This window comes from Dreissena polymorpha, chromosome 5, assembly GCF_020536995.1.
Source record: "Dreissena polymorpha isolate Duluth1 chromosome 5, UMN_Dpol_1.0, whole genome shotgun sequence".
Lineage (NCBI taxonomy): Eukaryota > Metazoa > Mollusca > Bivalvia > Myida > Dreissenidae > Dreissena > Dreissena polymorpha.
In genome coordinates this window covers 76,928,445-76,953,542 of record NC_068359.1, presented here as the reverse complement: position 1 = coordinate 76,953,542, position 25,098 = coordinate 76,928,445, and the positions used below count along the sequence as shown (strand labels likewise).

The window sequence follows — 25,098 nt, the reverse complement described above, 5'->3', positions numbered from 1 at the left end:
CTGTTAACGTCCTAATATTGAAAACAAACAAATTGAAATGACAAAACACCATAAACAAATGACGTCATGAAAAAAGGCAAAATAACCACTTTAAACCGCATTTCAGTTTTATTTATACAATGCAGAAAAATGGGTCACTATACACCAGGCAAGGTTACTGATAATATACCGGTACGTCTGATGATTGGTCAAATTGATGTATTGTAACCTTTTAAAGAGAAATTTAAAGCATAAGTAGCATTTTCACTGTCAATATGTATGTGAATGTTGAACGTCTAGTTGGAAGTACATGGGGCTTATAGTATCTCGCGTTTGGTTAGTAACATGGTGATTGTATGTTGGATGAGGTACGTCATGGGAAAATAGGTCTTATGCAATATGCCAATATGCCGTCAATGTTAGCGCAGTCTGGTCAGGACCTGCCCTTGCTGATTATGAAACCACGAAACCTAGCGGACAGGGTAGCTCCTGGCTAGGCTGCGTTGGTCACATAAGAACAGTTTTCACATGGTTCGGTTAAATACAAGCATTGAAATGCATGTGAGTATTGATAAAAAACATGGACGATTCATGACCTGCAAACAACTGGAACATAGATGATTTCATAATTCAGAATGAATTCTTTGTTTGAATGAATTTTTGTTTTTAATATTTTGATTATAAACGGATACCATAATAAAATATTAATTATTATAAAATATGATTTGTTATATCTGTGACCAAATCAGTGTTACGTATTCACAAGGCTATACATTTAAACATTGTCTGTTATCCTTACCTGTGACCCATGTGTATAAAGGGTCGGTCGGAAAATCAGTATAGTTAAATGAATTGTGTATACATATTAGTTATGTTATTTCCTCTTCTGCTAAGTATTGGTATTTTGTTCCTTACCCATTTATACCTAATGAACTCTCCCATCCTTCTAAATCAGATCAATTTATTTTCAAAATTAGGGATGTCTAGTATACTTTTTTCTAGATTAAGAATATTGCTTACAGAAATTTCTTTAAGCAAACAGCGCAGACCCAGATGAGACGCAGCATCATGCGGCGTCTTATCTGGGTCTACGCTGTTTGCCATGGCCTTTTTTCTAGACGCTAGGCATAAATGGGTTAATCAATTACATCGTGTCTGTTTATTAACGCTTACAATGATTTTGGACCACTTTCGTAAAAGGGAGCATCCATACTCGTCCAATATTGGATTTATTGTTATCATTTCCGTATCCCTATGGGCAAACGCAATTACATTTTTATTTGCTCTGTTATATTCTTTCTCGAAAGGCGAAGAGATATAGAATTGGTGTTTTTCGTCTGTTTGTCTGTCACAAATCTTTAGGGCTATATCTCAAGAAACGATTTAAGCTATCAACATGAAACTTCATAGTTGTATAGATATCAATGAGGAGAAGATCTGTGCAAAAGAACCATAACCATACACCTTCTTTAACCCTTAAAGCGCTGGAGCTGAATTTTAAAGGCCTTTGCAAACAGTTTGGATCCAGATGAGACGCCACAAAACGTGGCGTCTCATCTGGATCCAAACTGTTTGCTATTCTGATAGTATTCTTTGAAAAAAATCGAAGAAAATGCTAATTTTAGAAATTCAGCAGACGACATTTTAGCAGAAGACAAATTACCCAGCATGCAAAGGGTTAATAAGCGTTATAGCCCTTTGTTGTTTTATTTGATTTAACTTTCCAGGGCTATATCTCAGATACCATGCTAGATTTCAACATAAAACTTCATGGTTTTATTGATACTAATGATGAGACAAGTGCCATGCTTAAGAACCATAAACCTTCACTTTCTTAAATAAGATTTATTACCGTTATTGTTTTTGTATGATGGAACTTTCCAGGGCTATATTTCAGATACAATAAACATTTCAACCTGCAACTTCATGGGTGTGTAGAAATCAATGGGAGGTAGTGCCATTCACAAGAACCATTATTCTTAACATTCTTAAATAAGAATTATTGCCCTTTTTATTGTTGTATCATGTTACTTTTAAAGGCTTTAACTAGGATACGCTACAATATTTCAACATGGAACTTCATGGGTGTATAGATATCATTTAGAAGAATTGCAATTCATAACAAACAATTACTCTAAACTTATTGTTCATCATAATACCGTATTTCAAGGGGTTGCACCCATCCATAAAAATTGATTTTGCGGGGGATATCAATTCAACGAATAAGATTGTTTTATTTGGCCGTCGTGGCGACTTTGCTGTATCCGTGTTGGGATGTGAAACCAGCAAGGCTTTAAGCCTCTGACGATGTGCGTAGTATGTTAGCCGGTTAGCTCAGTTGGTCGTGCTCCAGACTACAAATGTGTGTTTCGCGGGTGCAAATGCTGCATGTATGCATGATTGATCCAATCGTTTGTTCGATTCAAATTATCGGAGTCCTTGCTCCTATTTTTATTCTTTTTAAAAAACAAAATAACTGCTTCGACCATTAAGCTAATTGCTGATGCGTGTCAAAAGGAGAAAACGTCTCAAGAAGGTAAATATTGATCCCCCCCCCCCACACACACGCAACCACAGGGCACTCGATTTCTGTTTTCCAAAACAAAAAAACGATAATATTAGCAAAAACTTCATTGCAATTTTGACATATTTTTATATAATATTCCAATTAAAACAAAATATGAAAAGGGAAATAAGTTTCGTATTTAGATGTTTACAGTAACATTACTACTCAAAATCAACGAACATTTCGTACAATATTTCGTAAAATAAACTTAATCAATTAAACTTAGTGTTCCTTGTGGCTATTGCTATAATGAACACTGATTGTTTAGGTGTTAACTTTATTTTACGAAACACTTTACGAAATTTTCGTTGATTTTTAGCGTTATAGAGGCTTTAATGTTAACAACAACAAACACTCTAAAGAAAACAAGTTTGTTTTTTGTATTTTGTGTTTGTTTTGGTGTTTGGAAAATCGGAAAACGAACTTATATGTTTGTATATTTGTATTTCGTATTGTCGTATGCTTTTTAGATGTAAAGTATTTAGTACATATTATGCACCTTCTCCCTTGTAAAAATAAATGTCTAAAAACAGTTCATTGATGTGACCTACTAATGTTCATAACCATATGTTTATTTGAAAATATGTCTATATGTAATATTCAATATATCCGCCATAATATTAACTGCCCATTCGCATCGAACAATGGTATGGTCAGAGTAATACAGGGTCATAAAGGGTTTCGTAGTGGTTAATACACAACTCCTTTTTTCTGATTTAAACCTTAATAAGGCACCTGAATACTTGATATGATATGCAGCAAAAGCTCATTTTCATAAACAGACATAATTCGTGGCAGTACATGGACAAAGTCGTATGCTTTCAAATCAGTAAAAACAATAGTTGTATTTTGTCCCAAGTGTAAAGATTATTGGACAATAACGATGAATACCAAAAAGTCAAATAACAGAAATGCAAATCACAACTGAAAGCACGTTTATTCAAACAATATTTCTGCAAATAAGTTTATCGAATATATAATGGAATTATCATACTATATTTCACTAATAGTTGATTTTAAGAAATTGGTCAATAGTCAACCAATAATCAGTTGTCCTTTTACCAGAGCAATATGATGGAAAATATATATAGGCAATTTAAATTTACGTCAATACACGATTTTTACCAAACAGTATACTTTGTATTTATACCGATTTAAATCAACAATGATGGCAGTGTAGTTTGGTATCTCACTCTTTTATAAAACATAGCACTGTCGAAACTAATATCATTGAAGAATAATCATATTTATCTCATTTTCAACGCTACATTGACGGTATAACACCTTATGAAATATAATATTCTGTATTCAACCTTGAGGGATATACCTGTCGCGTGCACGGACTACTTTTTACTTTACCACTGAATGATTTTTCATACGAAATAAAGTCGAGAAAACTTAAGCTTCAAAAGTATGAGGCCTTAAAACCTTTAAATTTAGTCATATGACATAATTTTTCGCCATCCGTATAATCAGCTGATTGATGGCGTCATAAAAGGTCATACTTATTGCGTCATTTTCCCCATTTTTTGACGCTTTATTATAAACGCGACTTATTTCACATGTACATGTACTGTATACATTCGACATAATTGTCAATTTATCACATTTTCCTTATTTCGTGTAATGTGCATTGTTTATAATCCATCCATATACTTTTGACATTTAAGAATGTACAACAAGCAATACAAATATCGCACCATTTATAAATAATCTGCAATATTTGCTTTCCGTTTCAATTCATGTTAGGCATAGAGCTGTGTAAAATATAAGATGGTAAAAATAGCACCACACTGGAATTCAGAACGTCCCATTTTGTACACGGGTATTATCCACTCATTTATCTGTTGTGTAATGGAATGTTTTCCATTCTTTGTGTATTTATATATTATTTTGTACAATATGACAAGACAAGACAGACATTTTATTCGAGATCGGTGCAGAGTACATAATCTAGAAAATAATGTGATTAAATACAATAAATCAGTGGTCAATTTGTTTAGGTAATGTTTTAGGTAATGTTTTTAACAAAAAAGCAAATATTGATTAAAAAACAGTGTACAGACTACGTAACATACACATGGAGAGTGATGTACATGTATTACACGGTAACAGATTGTCTGTTATCTAGTGCATATTTGATATAGTTTGCAACATTTTTAAGAACAGATGCGTTAACAGATCCCATTAACGAATTGAATTTATATACTGAAGGTCTAACGTAAAATTTTCTATCAAGGAATCTTCTCCTTACAGTAATGTAACATGGACAACTACATATAAAATGGTACACGTCTTCTAGATCGCGACTACCACAATACAAACAATATCTTTCGTTTCTTGGTATATTACTAGAGCCATAACGGCCCGTATGAATTCTTTATGAGTGTGTGCAAATCCTAATGCGTGTAACAAATGTCCTCAGGTAAACAGGCAATATATCAAGGTATTTTTCATAGGCAAAGTTAATATTGGCATTTACCATAGACAAATAAAACATTGTGCAAGTTTAAACATAATTATGTTTGTATGCAGAAATCTGCAAATGCAACCGAGTTTACCAACGGCTATTATTTGATAAACTGTTCCGGTTCATTTTAAGAGCAGTAATGTACATGAGTACATGACATAGCGTGTGATAAAAGAAGAAAGTTTATTGAGTTCGTAAACTCATTTGAATATAGTGAAATGATGGCATAAAGGTCTTTATTTAACTATGCTAAAATAATAATTATTAAAGACCCTAGATGCAAAATCGTCAATTATTGAGTTAAATGGGTTATTAGATGGATTTTAAAGGATAATTAAAGGTAAAAAACTAGTTCGAACGTGTTTTGGTTTTTGTTTGTACTTTTGTCGTTCCCTGTTCTCGGGGAAATGATTTAAACATGGGCGCCATTGATGCATCTGATCACACACGGCATACCCATAACATTTTATAAATCAAAGTACTGACAGTACTGGTGTGACGATGCTTTTGAAGAGGATGGATATAAAAGCATCAATTTAAGTTTATCTACATCACCATAATTGTGTATGTGGGTACGAACATTTTGGCTACGAAAACAATGGGTACGAATATTTTGGGTGCAAAAATTATGCCCCAAAAAATTGTGTACGAAAAAAAAATTGGTTACGAAAAAAATGGGTACGAAAAAAATTTGGGTACGAAAAAGAATTTGGGTACGAAAAACGAATAGGGTACGAAAAAAATTGGGTACGAGGAAGTAGTACCCGTGGGGAACTTGACCCATTCAGCGAAATTTGGAGGCGGGTTACATTCTCGATCAAATATCACAAGAAATATCTTTAAACAGATTTTAGACGTGTATTTTCTGTACCACTTATCTTTAAAAAAAGTTATGTTACAGTAAAGTGTTTGTGGGTTATAACATTACGTTATGTAGCAGATATATTCAAAACTTGACATGCTCTTTAATTACACTATGTTCTTTAATTGCACATGTATATCATACCAAACGTTATATTTCGTTGTTTCCTTTTCTAAGTTAATGATGTTATGTATACGGACGTGATTTCACATGCCCATGTGCATGAACATATCATTTTTCTCTTTTGATTATTGTTTTTTATCTTATTCAATAAGCGTAGGCATGTGTGTTCGTTAAGTACGGCAATAATTTCATGATGATTCCCGAAAGTAGGTATGAGCACATAGTCGAATACGACTTGAATACGTGAGTTCGCCCATGAACACATGGTAAGGTTAACTAAATCTCCGCGATATGACCTAATATGTGTTTAAAACAGAAAACAATATCCAACAAACGAATGAATTATCAAACATAGTGTGTGTACTGATGTGGCTCTTTAATTTTTGTTTGAAAAGTTTTTCAAATATGCAAAATGAGAGAGTACGCATAAGAGCGAGTTTTGTATATGTCGTACGGCTATTATGCTGTTTATATACCATGCTCGCTTTAACGTTTACAAATGTCAGGTTCGAAGTAATTCATTTTCTTTACACTCATGATCACGTTAAACGTTAATTATACACGTTTTCATTCGCAATTTATTTACATAATCACGACAAATGTCAAATACAGTACAGAAAATGCATAGTTGTTTCATTGATCTATAAATATATAATCGATTGAATATAACTGATTTAAAATTAACAACTTCAAACTATTATTAAATCTTTTTCCCAGAATATGCTGTCCTATATATAGCTGAGCTTCCTTTACCTTTATCAATGATACTCAGCGAGGTATGCCGATTAGAAAAATCGAGCTATCTCAATCGGACTGGCTCGGTCTTTTACATAGGTCGCCATTGTGATTTTTTTTTCATGGTATGATAACTCAGACGAGCTGCTTCGCAGCATCGTCAAAACACGTTCTGCGCATCCTTAAATTCGTCGTCCGAAGTCGGAAAACGTATTGCCCTGTATATTAAGTCAAATAAAGTGTCAGTCGCTGCAATTGTCTGTTTACTTGTCGAAATTGTCAAGGTCGTCGATGGTGTACATGTATAATAATGTGGACATCGACATCATTTTGTCAGGAGCAATCGCCGCCATATTGGATTTTGATCTTTTTTTTTCGAAAATAAAATGAATTATAGTAAAGTAAAATCTTCTTTTTGCGGTCGTAATGTGTTACAATTCGCATACTGCGTAAAATTGAATCGAGGCATATGGTGATATTTTAACATGTTTTACAGTTTGTCAGTTTGTGTGTGAATTTTTTAAAGACTATTATTAGATCTATTTATGTTAAATGTCACGTTGAAAAAAAATCAAATGGGATAAATATAATGCTAGGATTAGCGTTGAATACGGAAAGGTTAATGTTGCTCGGCTCGAACACCGAAAGCGCTCGCCAAGGCTCGCGCTCCCGGCATTCTAAGCCTCGCAACATAACCTTCTCTGTATTCGACGCTAATCTAGTATTTTCTATATATGAGCCATGTCGTTAAAAAAAACCTGTATTTGTGACAACATTTCACATTTTTTGTTTTTTATAGATTGATAAAGACTGTTCTGTGCTTATTATTATGATACCAAATTTAAAGATGTAACACCATTACTTACTGAGAATCTTTTATTTTAGTAACAGAACTGCAGAGGTGTTTTGAAACACATATACCCGCCGTTATTCTTTTCTAAGCCACGCCTGATCTTCAAAACGATGGTAGGATATATACTTTAAATTCACTACTGTAATTCTAATGTTCCTTCTACTACCTCTACTTCTCCTACTTCTTCTACTGCTACCAATAATAATAACTTTTTCCCTTGAGGAAAACCAGAAATGCGTTTGTTTTACGAGTAATAAAGTATTCTTAAATAAACTGCATATAATTTGGGATTGTATGTGGATGTTTGCGCACTTTCGACATATTTCTTGTTTTATTCGATTTTGATTGTTTACAGTCGTTGAACAATAGCAAAATAATCAAACGATTTTTATAAACTACCGACATGAACACAATTATGTAAAATCTTTTAACATTTTGACAGTTGGTTGATCTGTTTCTATGGCAAGCGAAATGCACATTAATTCCTTAAACCACGGTTTAACATATAAGCTCAGTTGAATTATCCGAAGGGATATTAAATAATTATAACTCTCTGATTATACTCCTTTAATGACGTTTTGGCATAATGCCTTTATCAAAACAATGGAAATAATATGTTAACTACATTTTTACGTCTTTTGACTGCTCAATTTAAATAACAAATAAAAATGTTTTTAAACGTCAAATGACGTTGTACATGATGACGTCTAAATGGCGTTATATAAAATGGCGCCAAAAATTCGCCAAAAATGAAATGACGTTAAACATTTACATATTGTGTCTTAATCTTATGTTAAATGTGTGCTTTATATATTTAAGAAATTGATATTTTACAATAAAACAATCATCGTCATATGTAATTATAATCTACCTAAACTTATTATCATAAATAAAATAGGGTAAACTTATTTAATGACTAATTATTTCAATCCATATCTATGTAAAATATTATAATGATATTTGATTCAATAATCATACATACTTGCTATTCTATATATCATATACACATTATGGACAAAATAAATTACATAAAGTACTATTATTTTTACATTCATTTATGTTGATGATTAATATAAAATGTTTTTCACATATATTTTTTACAAGATAATTTCCCGTAGCAGGACATCGAGTTGATTTTGTGTATTTAGTCCATTTGGTGATTTCGTTTGAAACTTTTTTTATGAATTCCAATTCTTTAATAAGTCTGTAATAATGGGAACGGTCTCTTATTTGTGTTAACACTGATACACCCATATCCTGCACTCTGTGGCCCGCACCATTGAAATGTTCTGAGATTGGTTTATTTCTTTGTAGCTGCACGTCAGCCTCGTGTTCTTTGGCACGTTCCTTTAATGATCTGCTTGTCTCTCCAACGTATACCATCTTTTGGCATTTAATACAAAATATACCATACACCAAGTTATAAATGTTACAGTTCTGTTTTATTGCTTCGTTTGGAATTTCACTTTTCGGGTTGTTATGAAAACCTTTTTTCAACATTTTACAGACTATACAATTAGTCTTACACGATTGTGGTATTAGTTGAGAACGTTTGTTTATCTCTTTATTTGTTTTTCCATGAACTAAAATGTCACCGATATTCCTATCTCGTCTATATGCAACTATTGGTACGTCTGGGAATATATTTTTCATTCTGTCTTATTTATATAGTTTGTCGGTATGTTTTCGAATTATTGAGTGGATATTTGGAAGGTTGTTAGAATAAGTTATAGCTAGTGGTACTCTCTTGTTGGCTGTTTTATTTGTTTCTTTCTTCTTTAGTAAGTCTTTCCTATTTAAATTATCAACTCGGGATAATTTATGGTTAACAAATTTATTTGGATATCCTCTTTTCTGTAGATTCTGTTTTAGTTCTTTTTTTGCGATGTCTGTATTTGTTTTCGTCAGAACATATTCTTTTTAAACGTATTCCTAATCCATAAGGTATTGATTTCTTCACATTTGTTGGATGGTCTGAGTCATATTGGACATATTAATGCTTATCGGTTGGCTTTGAGTATAAATCAGTTGTTATTTTATTATCTTCTAGTTGAATTTTTGTGTCTAAGAAGTCTATCTGTGTTGTGTTCCATCTTAATTCTACTTTGATGTTTTCATGTATTTTGTTCGTATAGTCGAACAATTTCAGGAGTTCGTCAATTCCATGTGTCCATAGTCCAAACCCATCATCTATGAAACGTTTATAGAATATTGGTTGTTTATTGTATTCAGATTAGTGTTCATCCCATTTTCTCATGTAACAACAGGCAAAATTTCTCCCAAGTTTTGATCCAATAGCTACTCCCTCTTTTTGTCTGTATTCTTGTCCACAAAATTCGATCACATTATTTTCTAAAACAGTTTCAATCATTTCAATCACCGCTTCAGTGTTGATGGTCTTAGTACAGCGTTCATTTAAAGCTTGTTTACACGCCTCTATGCCCTCTTTCTTTGGAATCGATGGGTATAACTTGACAACATCAAAACAGTATAAGATAATTCCTTCTGGCAATTGTGTAGTTATTTCCCTCTCTATAGCGTTTAAAAATGCTGTGGTGTCTCTTATATAGCTTGGTGTTTTTATAACATAGGTTTCTAGTTCCTTTTCTGCTACCTCTGCCATTCTTTCAGTACTTGTTCCAATGCCATTTACGATTGTTCTATACGGGTTGCCTTTTTTATGTATTTTTGGATTTCCTTTGAGTTTCCCTCTTGATGGTTATTTGGGTATCAAGTGTTGTTGTAAGTTCTTTGAGATAATGCCATTTTTAAATAGTTTATTTGCTAGTTGCTTCACCTTTTTGTTTGCATTTTCAAGTCCATTCCCATTAGTTTTTTCATATGATGTGCTGTCATTAAGTTCATTCCTGAGTTTTTCTACATATTCATTTGCGTCTGTTATCACTATTCAAGAACCATTGTCTGCAGGCCTTATTGTTATACTGGAATCATTTAGTAACGTATGCAATGCTTGTTTTTCTTGTTTTGTGATATTTTGGTTTAACAGTTAACTATATAGTTAAGAGACTTTGAACCCTTTTGCACATTAATTTCTTAAACCCGGGTTCAAGACTTTGAACTGCGCTTCAAAGTCTCTTAACTATATAGTTAATAAACGACCAATGAAATCTTGACATTTGCCTTCTAATTGTGGTGTAAGCTCCGCTGAATGGTTGTCTCTGAATTATGTAGATAAGAGATTTGTATTTATCTTTAGACACACTATGAATCGCGGTTCAAACTCTTGAACTCGGGTTTAAGAAATAAATGTGCAAACGGCACTTTGAACTCGGGTTCAACGTCTCTTAACCCTATAGTTAACAGTTAAATAATTAATGTAAATTCCGCGCGTCTTAACCTCAGTTTAAGACTTTGATAGGCAGTTTGAGACTTTAAACCGCAGTTTAAGACTTTGAACCGCAGTTCAAAGTCTCTTAACCCTACAGTTAAGAGAACTCGGGTTTAAGGAATTAATGTGCAAACGGCACTTTGAACTCGGGTTCAATGTTCCTTAACTATATACTTATATATCGGGTTCAATGTTCCTTAACTATATAACTATATAATTAACTGTTAAATAATTAATGTGCATACCGCGCCTCTTAACCGCAGTTTAAGACTTTGAACCGGAGTTCAAAGTCTCTTAACTCTATAGTTAAGAGATGACCAATGAAGTCGCGGCATTTACCTTCTAATTGTGGTTTCAGCACCGCTGATTGGTTGTCTCAGATAACAGATTTGTATCTATTTTTAGGTTCTGTCTGGAAATAGGACCGGGATTTGGGTGGATGTCACCACATAGTAAGATAAAAAGGAACATGTAGGCGACATAACACACGAATGACGAAATCAGGAGTTTTAGTAACACGCATGTCGGCTCGATATTAGATCTGTGAATTTCTGAGATTACGATATTTGAATTGGTATACGGTGTTAATGGTCTGGCAACCGTGATGGTTTGTAGATGATGTAGGATAGAATACTTCTCCACTTGAAAGAGGACCATGATGCATAAGAAAGAGATTACAAGACGCCATTGGTATTTGAATCGTATGATTCTCGTGTAGACGCAACACTTGCTAGTCATCTTATTATTCCTGGGCTGAAAAATGAATTGACGCTAGGCACGAGAAACAGTACCGGAACCATCGGCAGTTTGGATACGAATTCCAAATTATAGCAGACTCCATGATGTGCTCCAAGAAGTATAGTGAAGAGGGATAGGAACAGAAGACAGGAAGAAGGATGAAAGAAGCAAAGAGGCATGTCTCGATTAAAGTAAGAATGAGTGGCTATTAGGAATGGGGTTGTGTTTAAAGTTTGTGATTATGCGTTCAAATACAAGGCAGTTGCCAAAAGGCCATGTCAGTCAAGTTGGATTGAAATACCGGTGAAGCAATTTAATAGTGTGCCTATGTATGCGTGTATGCGTGCGTGTGTATGTGTGAGCGTGCGTGGCAGAATGTGTATGTTGGTGTTGGTCCATGTAGATGTGTAAGAGGTGTGCATGTGCGCGTGGACCTAGACGGGCGTGAGAGACGACGTTATGGTTTGACCTGACTTAAGAGACTCAAATTTAAATCAGAGATGGAAAATGACCTGAAAGGAAAACACATTATACACAATTAAGATAACACACAAATCCAACCATGGTTAAGTAAAGAGGTATGTCCAAGAAAGTTATCCCGGTCTTGAGTAATGGTCATTTTTGTTAACAGCTTTTTTTACATTGTTAACATTTACAACAATTGGCAGTGCTTATAACAATGTAAAGAGAAGGTATAACAGTTCACTACATTAATTTAAAAAAGAGAGAGCTGAATACGCGTGCTTGAAAAGAAATCAGGATAAAAATAGTTACAGTTGATTCCTTGGTTATGGTTGGAATAACAAATAAAAAAAATGACACACTGATTATTGATACAAAGCACATACAAATTGTAAACACAACGTTTGAATGTGAATTAGTAAATATCGTGTGTTTACTGGTTTATCTACACTGTCCAAAATAGAAAGCGTTGTCTAGCGATATGGCTCTAAGTCCTGTGGGGAAACTATGCGCAAGGTAGGAGTGCCATCGTCGTGTTTAGCTTTGATGAGAATGTTTCCATCAGACGACAATGCCCCAAGGAGATTGCTTGCTTTGACCAGCGAACGAGCTTCGAACAGGAGATTCAAACAGATGTAAGCTGTTCATTGACGTAAATGCACTTGAACTTGTCACCAATGTCCTTCAAACTAGTGCGTTAAGTGTAAAGTTTCTGTCTGGCTCTGTACGTTGCGAATTTCACCAGAATATCTCTCGGGCTCTTTTGCTTTGGTCTACCTAGACGGTGGCTTCTATCGATGTCGGCGACGTTTATATTGGTTTGAAGGGCCTCGCAAACTCCAAGTACCAAGTCGTCGGTGTTTTCACTATCAGATTCTGGTAATCCGGAAATCCGCAAACAGTTGCGCTTACTGTATTGCTCAGCTGCGTCGGAACGGAGTTCAAGGTCGCGAACACGTTTTGTAAGAACTTCGTTAGAGGATTTAAGGCTGCTGTTTTCTTCTTCAAGTTTACTAACTTTGGATTGAAAACCGAAAATCACGCCCTCGACAATCGTTTGAATTGATGACTGAAGCATTACTTCGATGTTGCTTTGTATAGTGTCTTTGAGCGCAGCGGCGATAGCCTGAATAGCGTCCTGATCCAGGGATATATTCGTTGCCATGGCTATGTTTCGAGTATTCGTGTCGCAGGGTTCTGGAGATACGTTAAATTTATGTTTTTTGTAATCCAGTAAAAATTCTGGTGACGACAAGTCACTCTGTTTAGTATTTTGAATCGGTGTCGATGTGTTGGTCATACTACAAGGATCACACTGGGTGAATGCTGTCTTTTGCGAGAAGTATACTTCACAAAATTGGCTAGCAGAGTCCGATAATCACGAGTTCGATAAACACGAGTTGTCTACGGATCAACATTGGAGTAACGGTATTTCAATGTCCTGTTGTACTAAATCTTGTAATGTACATGCATTTTTTAATACTTTTACATAATAACAGTCAATATCAGTAACTAAAAGGAAACTAAACGTAAGCGTGAACGCTTTAGTACCTAAAGTTCCTCTCAGGTTAAAAATCCCATTCCTAAATCACCGAGTTAGCCACTAAAACATCTCATTTAGCTAACACAAAAAACAAACAAGCTTCTCGCCATGTTACCGGATGTTCCTTTCAAGGTTGAGACTTTTGTTTGCATGATTTCTCCGCTCAAATTGTGTTGAATCTCAGTAAATATCCGCGAGTATCTTGTTATAATGCATGATAAGGTCTGCAATGGCGTGATAGCTACCCGTAGTAGTAAATGTTCAATCTCCACGCAGAGTTGTCGTTCCTTGCTCTCACATACAACTCTGCGAAATGCTCAGCTTGCCATTTTGTCTATAAAATAGGTAAAACCGAACAAACGCATTCAATGTATATTTGATTGGATATTTAAGATCGCATGCATTAAATTAAGATATATGACTTTAAATGTAGATAAATCGTGCAAAAACTTGCGAGTTTTAATGCAACTCTTTGGAACTAATTTATTGCCCATTTACGCAGATGTAATCATTCCACGCACTTCACAAATGTAAACAATTGAACATATTTTTTGAGTGATGTTAGGAATTGCTTCGACATGTGTATGCATGTTGGTTTCTTAACATAAAAAAACCATATCAATTTTATAATAATGGATTAAGACTGATATAAGATATCATGGTATGAGATGGTTTTCTTTAATGCAGTGAATGCAATGTAACCGTCGTGCAAGAGATTGTTTAGTATTCTGTAACCTTAATGATGAACGCTTGGAATGATCATGACATAAATGAGACGCTTTCATAACAATAGTCCGTTCTGAGCCCAACACAGAGGTGGAAGTAATGTAACCGTCGTGCAAGAGATTGGTAAATGTTAAAAAAGAAAGAAAACACGCGTTTAATACACAAAACCTACAGGGGATACTTTGTGAAAGGCTTGGTAGCGCTTTTAGTAGAAGTCCAAGAACGATGCTTCAATGTTGAAAATAACTTCATTAAAATCAACTAGTGTTTACTCATCCATAGCAGAAAATTGTTCTTATCAAATATTGATGTAAACTAAGCGTTAGTTATAGGCTAATGGCAAAGGTTTAGTGCGTTTAATTGGTGTCTCCTGTTGGGCGATCGGTCACTGGACGTTAATACAGTAACTAGCGCATGTAATAGATTCACCTTGTTTCATATAAATATGAATATTTATCGGATAGATATCAAATCTAAATTCTAGTTATGAACACTATGGAAGCCATATTAGTTCCTAATAATATAAACACTTTTGCAGAACCATTTTCTCATAATATGGTTACCAAATTTGTAATAATTCCAGTATTTAAAAAACACAGCCGACAAAGGGCTTCGCAGCTTTCTGGTGTGTTGTTGATAATATCTCGATTGAGTTCAAAAACTGAAATATTATAAAACCGAAAGGACCATTTCCTGCTGATATGTATCGACTTCATACAAACACACAAAACCTTTTATTGTATTTATTTGTTATATAGTTCTTGATTACATTATATGCATTTCATGTAAAAGCAGATCATTTTACCACAAAACCAAAATCACAGACATATAAAAGCATATAACTATGTCCCCAACGTTCATCATTGCATAGAAGGGTAAAAGTTAGATATTGCGTAAATAATCTGACATCTCCGATGGCAGTTTTATTTTTTTTTAAAGGCAAACATACGTATAGTGCATTACATAATAGAAAGGAATTAATACAAAAAGTTTCGGCCAAAACGTTGATCGATAAACTAAATGCTGTTTTCATTAATAACTAGATATGATCAATAAATCATTTACTAAACAGCTAATGATGAAAGGGACTTTGTTTGCTTTCATCAGAAATTCGAATTTAAGTACGTCTATGAAATTTAACATTATATTATTTCATCATAATGGAATATGCGTTGTGTAATAAAAAGACAACTTAGCCAGCTCATATTAAAAGTCTTACGAAAATACTACTCTGCTCACATATTTCAACATGACAACATTGGAAATTTACTTTGAAGAACGTTTGAAGCTCATTTTTACTTAACTTCAGTATTCACAATACTACTTCATACATTTAAATTTTATTTCGCACATATTTTATTTTACACTTGCGAATTTAGGTAATAATTGACTCTGTATTATTTATTTATTTCTCTTTTGCAACGCCCATTTCAAAATTACGATTACAATTTACATGTACGTGGTAAATAAAATAGCACACGCACAAGTAATCATAACCCATTGATCAAACTAAAATATAACACGATAACATCGTTCACAAATACCTGGTAGATAATATGATTACGCGTTTAACAAATAAATCTTTTGTTAAAAAATCATTTGAACACATGTGCTATCATATAAACAAACTCTATTGACATCTATAACAGTGACACAGAGAAAACAATGAACATGGCAGTGACATTAGGGAGTAAGTTTCATGATATCCTGTTTGAGATTAGTGATGGAACATTTTATAAATACATGTGTTTAATTAAGGTAAACGCAATTAAAAGTAAAACAGGGCTGAATTGTATCTATAAAATTAGAAAATGAAGTCAGTAATACAGTTGTCTATGCATGTGTTGTTGGATTGTACATATACCTTAACACAATGAATTGACATTTGGCGTAATGAAATTGTAACAAGAATATAATTAATTCGTGCGAAGTTGCGAGACGAACGATCAGACACTATAAAGAAGTAATTTGAAAAAAAGATTTAATAAGTTGAAAAGCAAACGTTATAGAAAATATGGTTATAACAAATGAAGAAATGACAAGCGGTATAGAGTAGCTAGTTAAAAAAAGTCAATACAATACAGTACAATAGTCAATAGTTGTCAAACGATTAGATAAGCAAGTTCAACGAGGAGAAAGACTAAATATTATATAATAGATAGTGCTCAACAGACGAACTACTTAAAAGAAATAGAAAGGTCAAACGTTATATAAAACGTCATAATAAAAGCTGGGTTCACCGATAAAACAGCAGTAAATGCAAAGAAATAGACAGACAATGTGTCAATTTTAAGAGAGGCCGGTAATGAGAAAAAAAGATCCTATAAAGGGTTAAGTCAAGCCATTAGCTGTAGAAAGGTAATCGTTCGTGATATGGAACTTACTTAGATGTATTACAGATAACTTCGTGAGATACATGAATAGCTTATCATAAAAAGCGTCATGGGTTATAAAGAAAAACATATATTTAGGTTAACATGGCTTTTATTAAGGCGAGGAAAAAATATAGTAGGTTTATAAATAAGCATAAATATAGGACGATAGTTCATAGATCAGTGTTAGACATGTCGAGCACAAAATAGCTGTGATGCAGTAAAATTTCATAAGACGAGGACATTAGACTAGCTATACTGTGGATTTACATATACGCGTACAATCTAAATGTTAAACATAAGAGTATCATTATAAACGTGTCTAAACGGTTGCAAGACAAACATGACGGCAACAAGTTATTAGAAAAAAAACACTGAAAAGACGATGAAAGTTGGTGACATTTGCGGACATACAAAATAGTACACATGCAGATGGTCGGTTGACCAAAGACAAGCATTAAAATTGAACAGTATGCGAAAGCAATTATGTATCTAGTATTAAAAATAGAGAGCAATAAATTATATATGATGCTGTATTTGGCGCCAATTAAGAACAGGAACGAACAAAACGCAGTTTAGTAGAATCTACACATACCGGTATGTAAGTGATAACAACGGAGAAATGGAATAGGGAAGGGAACAGTGAAAACTAACAAAAATGTTTATCATGATTTTCAAAACACTGGTAAAATGCAATGTCATGAATGTTATCAAATAGATATTGTTTATGATGCTATTTTAATGTTGCAGTTACTGAGTATACAAACGATGTACTTTGCAAGTACCCGTGTATTGTTGAAATGTTCGAGAAGTAGATTCCGATCTCTATAAACGCTAACGAAACCTTTGTAATAACGCCAATATTCAGTAAGCATTGAGTTTGACGTGTGTACATGTTTAGTTAATGCAAGTTATAAGAAAGAAAGTAAACAATCAAAACTGCAAAAACTACAAACACAACTAATAGTGTTTGTAAAAATGTTTAACAGTCGACCTACAACTACATTTCAAAATATGATGAAATTTGTTATGTTCACTCAGCTTGATTTGCTTTAAAAATTCGAAGTTAATAATCTGTGGGATATTCAAAGAAAATCGCAGAGTCTTAACATTTATTGCGCAATTGATCCTTACGAAAAACATAATAATACACGCGCAAACGTGTAAAAATTGAAGGTAAATGAACAATATAATAAAATGTATAGCGTCGATAGAAAGAAGCGGTTTTTGTAGGATTGTCGATTTAATGAAACAGAATTATAAGAACATTTGTTACGTGATATTTTCGGTACCACTCAGCAAGTTCGCAATTGTTTGAATGTGAACTGATTGTAATAAATGGTATTTTAATAACATGAGCTTCTCAAATGAATTTCAACTGAGCAGACCTATATATGATATACATTATTAAGTGTAGTATCAAACGAATACAGTAGTTCAAACGTAATACAAGCATATGCACTGTGAAAACATATGGATTATAGATAGAAGTCAGTGAATGAAATGTCCATTTAACAGCATAGTCACAATACAAAGGCACACTAACTCTCTAGATTTGAGTATCCTAACACCGCTTAAAAAGAAACAAATTAAAACATTTTAATACAAAAATATCTACAGACAATCAAAGCATTTCTGATCAATAAAAATAACTGATATTGCAAGCTTGAGAAAGGGTGCTATAAAATTTGACATGATTAACAGATATGGCATTATCCGTTGAATAAACACACACTAACTGAAACAGTTGTAAATATGACACAATAAGCATTAATTGTACTTGACTTCCGTTTGCAATAATAGTAGCCCTGTGTCGGGACGTCATGCACGCAAAAATGAACATATCAAAAGAGTGTGCAGTCCGAACAGGCTAATTAGGGGCGACACTTTCCGCCAAAAGTTGCTTTTTGGTAAGAAGCGACTTTCTTTAAACGAATAATATCATACACGCGGAAAGTGTCGTCCATGATAAGCTTTTGTGGATTGCACAGGCTAATCTATGACGACACTTTACGCACATACATTAAACCTCCTTTTTACAGAGTACGGCCCATATACATTATTGATGGAAATACATTTAGCAAATGTATCCTCGTTGTCGTGTCCGTATATTTATCGTTGTTGTCGTGTCCGTATATTTATCCTCGTTGTCGTGTCCGTATATTTATCCTCGTTGTCGTGTCCGTATATTTATCGTTGTTGTCGTGTCCGTATATTTAACACATAAATATAATCCTACTACTCGCCAGTTCACACATGATAATGTGTTTGATATACTCAACATAGACACAATACAATATCAAAAATTGTTCACATCGAATGGTATTCTGGCATCTGACTGCACACTTTTAATGTTGCACACGCTGAGATATATGTTTACATGACGTATCTGAGTTTGTGCATTTATAAAAAGCTCCCGTTACCGTAAGCACCAAAAATATATACACACTTGTATACATTTGAAAAAAAAAAACATAATACAATATATATGTAATTACTTATGTATAATGTATACACTGGCAGTGCAGCACAAGTTTCATAAGGTAAAATATATCAAAAGAATATCGATTGTTTGGCAGTGAATAGTACCATACATCAAACGCAATCATGATGCTAACTGTTTGAATATACGGCAGTTCACGTTGAGTGAAACGCTTCTGAACTTGTATATAAACAATACTATGCTGGCATGTATATATGTTACGTCGTGTTTATAATGAGACGTTTTCCATGTTTAATATTTACTTCTCCATGTATTCGGATTAGAGTTCACTTATTGTAGATACGACCGAAATTGTGAGTTCAAACATACTTAAATGTATAGCAATGGATATAGATGGCAGTTATGCAGCTTAAAAATATGCAGACTTATCTATTGTTCCCATGACCGTTGCCAATGTGTTCGATATACTTGTACAACAAATTAAACAAATGGTATCCTAACTCTACTTCTAAACAAAACAAATTAATATAATAAAATCTTCAAATTAAAAAACAAACACTATTTAATTGCATAAGCAAATAATGTTTGTATACATTTTTTCAATAACAAACATCTTAATCTGCCAATCTACTTGTCGTCCAAATTCGCTTCAGCAATACAATTCAATTAAAAGTATTGCTCGGCAGAAACGAAATTCATAGACCTCGCTTATAGCATACATGCAAGGATCGTAGCAACAGTGGTCACCAGTCCCCTGACGATGTCCTCGTGCTTCACGAGCGCCCCCTCGGGGTCGGCACTGGAAACGACATAGACTTCCTCATGCAGGTTTATGTTGAGCGTCTTTTTGTAGGCTTGCGATGCCTGTACGTCGTGCAATATAGGTTGCAGCAATGGAGTAACTGGTAAATATGTAGTGTAAAATTAGACATTAGTAACATTAACGATGCACTTCTAAAACTGCATAACGCGCCCAAACCAACAACCATGATACGAAAGGTATAAACCATTTATTAAATCAAAAGTGTCGCACCTACAATGAAAACTTAAAAAAAAAAATTTTACCTACCATGCCCAACTTGTTGTCTAAGAATAGCGAGGCCCTCTTTCTGTGACATGAATCTGGTACGTCTATCCCCTGGCAGCCCCTTGTGTATAGTGCCCAGAATAACAGTGACTCCGCCACCCAGCGGATCTTCAAACGGCTTATCTCTATCAAAGACCGTTAGCGGGGCGTCGACGCAAAAGAACTTCGTTTTCGTCACACAGACGCCATCCGGTCGGCGGGGGTCGACGTCCATGTCGCAGTAGAGGTTGTCGGAATTGCCGCACTCGGGACACTTTGGCACCGGTTCGTAGCCATACACGGCTGTGGTCCAGTTGCGCCACAGACCGTCGCGGTTCTGCAGGTACTCGAACCCGTGCATCTCCTCCCACGGGGCGTGGCCAGGGGCGTTGTTGACTGCGTAGTCACCTTGTTCTCGGTAGTCGTTTTCGACGTTCACTTGGCACCTTGAAACCGGAAGTCATTAGTGTTTTATATGTATATATTTCAAGGAAAATTGCAGGAACTGGCATATTTCTCAGAAGCAATTGTCCTGTCCGATTTTGTTAATCGCATGCATTTCTCAATTAGCATCCGACCAAATAACTTGTAGGACATTATCTTCCTACTATTATTCCAACTTTGGCATTGCATACTTATACAAAATCGTAATTTTGTTTATTAAATTTAACAAAACATGACGATACATTATACATTACCGGGAGTTTATTTTGAAAACTTTCTCTTTCTGCGTGTACTAAATCGTGTTCGACAAGTTGGTCAGACATGAAAATCTATCTTATGCCATATTTACATCTTTAAAAGCTAAAGTGATGATCAAAAGTCTTATCGCATTCAGATAAACGGAAGCACCAACGTGCAGTCTCAAAATATGTATTAATTTTTTACATTATTTTTAAAAAGCTAGTAAAACACCGACACTAACACAATTCTGATTTTAAACATAACCAGTTTAAAAAATCCCAGCGTTCTTACACTTTCATTTCAAGTGTGTAAACATCTTACATCAAGGACGACTGCCGCCACCGGAACTGCTCCCAGATGTAGTCGATGAAGGCGTGGTGCATAAAGAACACGGGGTCATACGCCGCCTGGGCCACGTTGCCCATATCCCCGCCCACCCAATCGTGTACGCCATCGTGTAGCACTTCCAGGTTGTTCACCTGCTGGAAGTAGATCGGTGTGTTTCCGGTCGTTATGTTCTGAAACAAAAGGGCAATATAAATAAATATCAAGATTGAAACTACCAATAACCAAAATGCAGATTAGGATGATATTTGTATTAACCCATTTATGCCTAGCTTCTAGAAAAACGGCCTTGGCAAAGAGCGTAGACCCAGATGAGACGCCGCATGATGCGGCGTCTCATCAGGGTCTGCGCTGTTTGCTTCAAATAATTTCTGTAAGTAACATTCTAAATATAGAAATAAATATACTAGACATCCCTAATTTTGGAAATAAACTGGTCCAATTTAGAAGGATGGGAGAGTCCACAAGGCATAAATGGGTTTATGAGGCGTTACGGGTTGTGATTCTGTGAATATGATGGAAATCAATGATTTTTGACATATTGAAAATAATGCGAGAATCTCTCAACAAGTCAATATATTTAAACACATTTGTAAAGTTAAAATAAAATTTCAAATGGGATTTTTACAATGCATGATGAATGGTTTTGTTTTGCTTTGTTGCAGATTATAGTCCCTGTCACTTGGATATTTACTCATTAATGTGCGAAACATTTTAAGCATAACATCACGTGAAGCAAACCTACCGCAAAATAGCAAAAACCCATCAGCTTAGCAATATCGTCCTGTTGATCAATCTTGGCGGACAAGTTCCGTTACGCGCGATGTCGCGGGCGATCAGCGTGTTAAAGCCGCCGTACATATTCCGAAAGGGACCCTCGCGGACCGTGCCGTCGCCGTTGCCAAGAAAACACGAGCTCCATATGACGGAGTCTGACGGAAGAGGCAGATAGTAGTCCATGGTGTAGTCCCAGTAGGGCAGCGACACTTCCGGATCGATCTCACGGAGCTTCTCCTCGACCCTGCAGAAGACCGAACGTCGTTTTTTGTATTTCAGACATGCACTGTGTTTGAACAGCGATAACTAAAGTCATGTGCAATCGGTAATACTAATAAAGTAACAACATTATTCTTGCCGACACAAGTGTCATGGTACTGGCCATGCGCGTCTTTGGATAATGTACAGTAACAAATAAAGAAATAGAGGATAATATATGTGTTTATGTCAGTGTAAGATCGTTTGTTATTTCACGAGTGATCATAGAAAATATATTTTCACGAGTGGCGCACGAGTGAAATAAAAAATGATCTTAAAATGACATGAACAAATTTTCTGTTTCTTCTATGCCCCTTTTTCAAGAAAATAATTAACATCTGTTCCCTTTTGCTGAAAAGTTACCCTTTCTCGGAGTTTCTCCCGTGTCGTGCCTCAATACATTTATATGACGTCATTTTGTTGACAAAATGACGTCATTTTGTTGACGAAATTACGTCATTATTCCAGGGAAATTCTTCAGTTAAACTCTTTTACAATGTAAATAAACGGTAAAAAAAGCATAAAACTAAAAGAAAACGTGTTGGATTCGGTGGAATATCGATTTTGTTTCACTCGTGATCATAGAAAAAATAGATATAAACAAGGATATAAAAAAGGGAAGTACATCTTGATATGATAGTCTAAAAATAGAAAAGGAAATCCGAAAAATTGTTGTTTTCATCGGTGAAAAGAACAATTGTGTTCTTTTCACTGGCTGTCAGGGGGGCGTAGCGAGCCCTCCAAGGCAGGCTTGACACTAACTTTGTTTACCTACTGACCCAAATAACCAACAGCTATCAGAAATTACTGGTCCTCCAAGATTTCAAGTGGTCCGACACTTTCTATGTTATTTTACCTAAATTTAAACTTACTTTCCGGACTATCCACAATGTATTGTGCATTAATAAAAAGAAAACTATACAATCTACTAAACTATCTCTTATCCTCATATTTCCGCTGTACTTCAAGCTTCTATTCATTAGCTTTAGGTTTTTTAGGCAGAGGTTCAACCACCCCCGGAATGAAATTCCACATCGCGAAAACTTTTAATCTTGAAAATACGCGTTTACTCTCCGGAAATATCAAAACATTATTTGGCGCCCTCCAGTGTAAATTCGCACGGTTATATTCTAATGGTAGTAAGATTGATACAATGCTGATTGTTGCTGCTTTTTTCAAAATAATAAATACCATTTTGTTCATTTGTCGATCCGAACGCTTCGAATTTTATGTTAATTTGTGTCAATCACGGCGAAGTCGGAGACATTTGCGGGCGTCATTTGCGGAACGCAATTGATTTATTGATCCTGCAACAGGTTTTTGTCATCCAGGCATAAAAAAAAATGTGAATTTCCAATATGTTTGCTATTTTTATCCCGGTCTCGAGTCGGCCCCTAAAAATAATGATGATTATCGGTTCATTATGAACGTAACATTATAAGTTGTTTTATTGATGAAAACGGCTTTTCACCAGTATTTCACACTAAACTGGCCAGGATTTTTTAACTGGTCCGACGAATCAACACATTTCTGGTTTCACTGGTCCGCCAATTTTTACTGGACCCCGGGTCAACGGACCACCGTTAGTGTCAAGTACTGGAAGCCTGTTCAGGCACCATAAAAAAAATTAGCTGGGGGCCAGGGGGCCGCGGGCCCCCGGTGGTCCAGGGCATAGCCCTTGTCAGAGGTCCCAAGGGGCGAAGGCCCCCGGAAGCTCCTGAAGGATACCAAATTGATCAGAAGATAGCATCTATCCTCCATACAGACCAACCGATATAACGATCAATAACATCAATCATTTTACCCAACTAAGGCCCGCTAAGGCTAGTAGTGGGCAGCCCGCGATTTTTCTCATTATTATTAACAAACAAATAAACTATTCGTTTCGGTCAAAACCTTTTAAGCCTTGTTTACAATTTTTTTTTATTATATACAGTTTTGGCCAACAGATGGTATTCGCTTGGTTAGAGGCCCTGCATGTTCCGACTCTTGGTAGAGGCCAAAGTGTTGATCAATTTTTCAACGTCCACTACACTTTCCCGGTACATGTGGAGCACTGCAAGCGGTTGTAAGGCGATACTCGCCAGTGTGGTGAGCTAATATACGTCTTAATACGCTTCATGGACCTGAAGGACCGCTCGCAAGATGCTGATGTTGAAGGCATGGTGAGCAATTCTGTGAGTATCAGCTGAATAAGTGGGTAAGCGTTCCACTAGCATTCAGTGCATCAAGCAGGGTTTGGGCTGTTTGTCTGCATACATTAGACTCCATCGGACCTTCCATCGATTGACCTCTCGGTCCAGCTGTTGACGCTCACACCGGAGGTCCGCTGCATAGCATTCCATCGATTTACCTCTTGGTCCGGAGGTGCGCTGCATAGCCTTGTACACGGCTGATCTGCCTTTCTCTGACAGACTTTCCCCTCGATGGAATGAGCGTCTGAGCTGCGCCCAACAAATGTAAGATGACCAAACATAGACAACGTTCAAATCCTCCTGTTAATCTAAAAAAAATCTTCCTGTGGGTGTTCTTAGTAAAATAAACTAAGACAAAGCAATAAATAGGTTGCGCTCTAATTATTGAAAAAAAAACCATTCCCAAATAGTGAATTGTCTGCCGAACCAAACTTAAATAGTCTTTCAGTGTACGTCAAACTTGACCGTATAGGAATTTTCTGTACAAAAATACAGTTATCTGGATAAGTATAACAATTACCCGTCGTCATTCTTCAGTATTCGATCACTTAT

General features: G+C 35.3%; 1 protein-coding gene across 1 annotated transcript; it reads right to left on the bottom strand.

Moving 5' to 3' along the window:
- Nucleotides 1-15,135: 15,135 nt before the first annotated feature.
- On the bottom strand, nt 15,136-22,544 carry LOC127832169 (uncharacterized). The gene is made up of 5 exons (XM_052357467.1): nt 22,062-22,544; nt 21,293-21,489; nt 20,291-20,733; nt 19,000-20,123; nt 15,136-18,947 (listed from the first exon to the last, which is right to left on the bottom strand). Exons 1-4 carry the CDS (start codon nt 22,080-22,082, stop codon nt 19,930-19,932), a joined length of 855 nt encoding a protein of 284 aa, XP_052213427.1. The 5' UTR covers nt 22,083-22,544; the 3' UTR covers nt 15,136-18,947; nt 19,000-19,929.
- Between the last annotated feature and the right edge of the window lie 2,554 nt (nt 22,545-25,098).